This window comes from Egretta garzetta, unplaced genomic scaffold (assembly GCF_000687185.1).
Source record: "Egretta garzetta isolate BGI_Z169 unplaced genomic scaffold, ASM68718v1 scaffold373, whole genome shotgun sequence".
Lineage (NCBI taxonomy): Eukaryota > Metazoa > Chordata > Aves > Pelecaniformes > Ardeidae > Egretta > Egretta garzetta.
Genome location: NW_009259184.1, coordinates 1,777,072 through 1,781,868, shown reverse-complemented (window position 1 = coordinate 1,781,868; position 4,797 = coordinate 1,777,072). Strand labels below are relative to the sequence as shown.

At 44.2% G+C, this 4,797-nt stretch overlaps 1 protein-coding gene across 2 annotated transcripts in view; it reads right to left on the bottom strand.

Moving 5' to 3' along the window:
- Nucleotides 1-891, bottom strand: part of ACOT9 (acyl-CoA thioesterase 9) — a 22,014-nt gene extending 21,123 nt beyond the window's left edge. For both annotated transcript variants that reach the window (XM_035891287.1, XM_009635696.2), the window contains exon 1: nucleotides 408-891. In XM_035891287.1, coding sequence (XP_035747180.1) covers nucleotides 408-502 — 95 coding nt within the window. In that variant the 5' untranslated portion in view covers nucleotides 503-891. The remainder of the gene's footprint in view (nucleotides 1-407) is intronic.
- Nucleotides 892-4,797: the final 3,906 nt, after the last annotated feature.

Genomic DNA, 4,797 nt, shown 5'->3' with positions numbered 1-4,797 from the left:
TAGGGAAGGTAACGGAGAGCCTTGGTATTTTCTAGGAGGCAGAGGTTTGGGGAAACACTGCCCCATTACATAAGCTGCGCGTTTTCCACACGCGGATGATGGACAGATGCGATTCATCAGGGTTCGTTCTAATGCTGGGAACTAGAGAGCGGTAGAGCAGAGAGGGGGATCAGCCTGCGCCGGGGTCCGAGGGCAGGGAGGCGGCTCCCGCCACGCACGGAGGCACCGTCCAGCCGGTACGGGTGCGCACTGCCTCCTGTACAGGCGGTCAGGTGCCGGCGGCGGCTTTCACGCCGACCAGAATTTGTGTGGTTCTCGCTGGTCAGTTCAACTGGCCACCGAAATGGTGCTGGTAGGAGGTACGAGTTAGCAATGAAGTGGCTGAACGTGCCTTGCTGAAGACTTACCCAAGACACGGCTGAGATGGCACGAGGGCAGGAGAAACCCCATGTTCTAGCAAACAGTGAAAGCACATTAACCGGGTTATTTGCAAGAGTAACATCTGATCAGTCGTCTTCCTCTTCTGCCCTTCTTTTTGATAAATGGCTTCCAAACAAACAAAATGTGAACTGAAAAAATAGGATTCGTGTCTCCTCTTTAATACGAGACTTGCGATCCGCTGCAGCTTTTCCTGTTGAAAGACCGAGAGAGACTGAAATTGCGTGCCTCGCACACCGAGCAAAAACCGCCTGGAACCGACCCTTGCTACCAGCACGGTTTTTCTGTCATGGATGTGGCGCGAGTGCTTCCCTCCTGTTTCATAACTGAGCAAGCAGGCACAAGTGAGGGGCCTGGTGGGTGAGCTTCATCTGTGGGGGAGGCAGAGAGGAAGCAGAGCGAAGGGCACAGCACAACAGGGGAAAGGCTCCACACCCCCAAACATCTCACTCCGCTCCCCCGTCACCAGCTACAGCCCTCGTATACGCCAGCCCGTACGGTCACATGCCTCTGGTGACACGACCACGCGTAGACCAGCCCTGTGTGCCTACAGAGAAAAAAAGTCAAGAGCGCTATTGCAAAGCTGCTTGTTCATCTGGTCATGGGAAAAAAATGTGGAAACCTGGTATGGGTGCGTGCTGAAGACTCAAACCCCAACATGCCATGAAAAGAATCGCCTCCGGACAGTGCAAATATAAAACTGTGATTGTGACGTATAAGAAAAACACCTGCTCGTCATGAGAACCCGCATCAGTTTTAAGGAAAAATTTAGATTCCCTGGGTTTCCCTTCAGGGCCTGAGATACTGCACCCAAGAACACTGATTGAAGTATAACGCAGGATTGGAGCCAAAGGGACTTCTACAGTATCCAAAACATAAAGCTACAAAACTGAGGCCTGGTGTGACTTTTTTTCCCCCAACATGTCTCTCTCTAACTTTTATACCCCAAATTATTTGTATGCATGATGTAGATGGTGTGGATGCAGGCAGATAATTAGTTGTGTCCAAGTCCCAAATTCATCAAATTACATAATTACAAATGACACAATGAGACATATTGGCTTACAGGAATAGGGTTCTAATGACCTAAAATATGTCTTCAAGGGCAATGGAAAATGACGGTCCTTTTGTTTCCAGTAAAGGGAAACTATTTTAAGTGAAACTGTTGATTTTGCATTTGCCCCGAATTTTGACCAGTGCTACTGCAGTATTTATGTACCATTCTGTACTATTCTGATAGAAATGAGTAATTTTTTTCTACATACAGCCCAGTGTTGGGCTGTAACTGTAACTGTAAGTTGTTTGAAAAAAACACCTGGAAGCAACTGTGAACTCATAAATATCAATGCAAGTTCTGAATATTAAAAAGAAGTTGTTCAGTTGAAAATGCTGAGAATCCTGAATGTTGCCCAAAGACTAGTCTGGAAAAATAACAGGTCAACACTAAATATTAATTGCTTTTTCTGTATTTTGCTCCAGAGATTTGACAAGGAATATAATTTGGAGATACAGTTTGGATTGAAATACTTGAGAACATTTAATACCGTAATCAAAAATCATTAACTCACTGCATTTTAATGTGGAATAAGCAGTTGTTTTCCTTCCCTCTTTTATTTATTATAAACAGAGAACCTTTGAGGCATGAGAGAGGCATTCATATAGGAATGCAAGGAATCTTCCTAGCGAAGGAGGAAATCAAAAAATAAAATACCAGAAATAGAGTTTGATTAGTTGAACAGTAAAGCAAGCAAGCTGGTGCCCACTTTCAGCTTTTCCCTCCTGCCTCCAAGATAAGAGGGTATTCAGAAATTTAGATGCAAATAAAAATGTTAACAGTACAAGTGTCCAGCTGAGGTCCCATAACTGTCTGAATAAATTGTTCATTTGTGTCACCACAAAAGGATCTTGAGGAACTGGCATGGCTACTTCCTGTAGCTTGAGACGAGACAAGACCTCCATCTCCGGAGCGGATGTGGGGAAAACTTGCCTCAGACAGATATGCAGCACTCTGTGCGCTTCTACTAACACCAGTGCCTGCTGAATGCTAAAAATGGAAGTGCAGCTAGATATTTTGCATTAAATTTTCTGTCTCCCCACTTACAAGTAAGATTTAGGGAGGAGATAAAACAAGAATAAGAGGAACGATGTGTGCGACCTTTTTAGGTAATTTTAACCACTCTACCCCTCAAACACCGAAGTACCAGCCCTCCTGGTGGAAATGCAGATTGATTCACAGTCAACATGTTTGGCATGGAAGAAGCTGCTGGCTGGTAATAGAAAAGTAAGCTAATCCAGATTTCGTACTTCATTACAACAGATTATTTCAAAATCGGTTTACCTTAAACATGTTTGCTAACCACTTTCCAGTGTACATTTTTGCATACTTTGACAAAAACATGATACTTTTCAGGAGACTTACCACTACTCATTCCCTCGGGGAGAAATGCAAATAAACAGGCTCGCCATTCGAGGATAAAATCCAAGCCCTGTGCAAGTCACTGGAGATTTCACCACTGACCTCAGCGACGTCAAGATGACATGAAACCTGCTGAAAGACAAACAGACCTGAGGCAAAAGGAAGAAGCTGTAAAATGCAAGGCCCATCAGTCTGATTCATTCAGAACCCCTTTGTAAAATATTCTTACTTATCCTGAAAAAATACCTCTAGTAATAACATATCTAAATAATTGCAGCATAGTTTCTGAGATCTAGGAACCTTAATTATGTATTTTTCATTTTCCTTTTTTTATTTTCTGCATTTCCTATTGTTTTCATGAAACCATTTGTGATACTTTAGGAAATTTTTTAATAGTTTTTCCTCTGCCTTGTGAATTTGAAAGCTAACTGCAATGAACAGCATCTACGGGGGTAACGCAGTATCAGCTATTTCTGAGCAAGTTAAAGCAGGACTTTCAAAAACAGTCAAGGCAGAAAATGCTTTTTTTTGCTGAAACTTCAATTTCTAAAATCATATGACTTTTCTGACTTGAGAATGAAAGAAAACAGGTACTTTCTGCTCTTACACAACAGTAGGTTTCCTGACAGCATTACTTCCTCATTGTGAAATGCAAAACAAAAAGAGTTGACACAACAGAAGCTTAGTTAAGTCTTTCACAGAGACGGTATTACCCATTTCTGATCCCAGTCAGATCATTTCTAGGGACTGAAAAAATGTGTATCGTTAAATGTACGTAGTTAGGATGAGTCAGTTCTTTGCTAGTTTATTCAGATTCAGTCTTCCTACCAAAAGCCCTGTCTTGAAGGATTTCCAGATCCGTAACTCATGAAACAACAAATCATAACTTTTCTACTACTAGCCACTGGCTGTTGCTTTGTGTTTTGGAAATGCTTCTGTTCTTTGGCCATCTCCATTTTTGCTGCAATAGAGGGTAAACTGAGCCGTTAGGGTGTTTGCATAAATCCTAAATTACTCTTCCAGGACTCAGCACTTTCCACTGCATGCCAAAGGATTTTCTTGGCTAACGGCAGCCACCAGAGTACACACGTCTTCGTACAGTTCTCTTATAGTAGCATGTCCTGTGCTGGCCCTTGTGTCTAAATGAAAGTGAACCTTGTCAGTTGTTGGATACACTGAAAAACAGAGTGCAAGGGTTGTGAGACTGTTTGGGAATCCAGGTTTTCAGGATTGTTACTCCGCAGCAGTAGCATGACTTAGTGACTTCCCATATCCCACATCACTCTTCGAACAAGTCGGATTAAGCTAAATGTAAAATAAAGAGCGCCTTTATGGTATCTTAAGAATGGAGGTGGTAGTTGCAAAGTTTATAGAAGAGGGTGAAAAGACAACCATGCGTATGCCAAAGAATTATACTCGTCCTCTGGGTGGCCTAGCGGGTAGGTCTATAGACACGCATGGTCATCTAGATCTGGATCCTGCTCTCATTCCGCGGCATGGATCTACAGCTGTAGGTAATGTTCAGAGGAAGAGCTGGGCTGGGGATAATTCCCCCATAGGAATACTTTCGTACTCCAAAGGCATTTTGGGGAGTTTATCCAGATTGAATTTCTTCATCACGCCCACCTCTCTCCTCAGGGACATCCGTACCTCCATCGGGAAGGAGTCTCGGACTCCTTTATGGCAGACTACTGGCAGATCCCTCCTCTGTTTTGAAAACGCTCCTGGCCTTTGCGCTTCTCCCGGCACTACCCCTTCCTCTCCAGTCAGGCTGGTAAACCAGCCTGGTCACGGTCTGTCTGTCAGGCTGGAAAACGTCCCAAGCCCAGCGTGAAACTCAGATGTTTTGAACCCCCTTCCATCAGGACGCTCCTGCCCCGGGGGGTAGCCTGGTACTGAACACCCGCCCCCCCCCCCCCCCCCCCTTCTTTACGTGCCCCTAC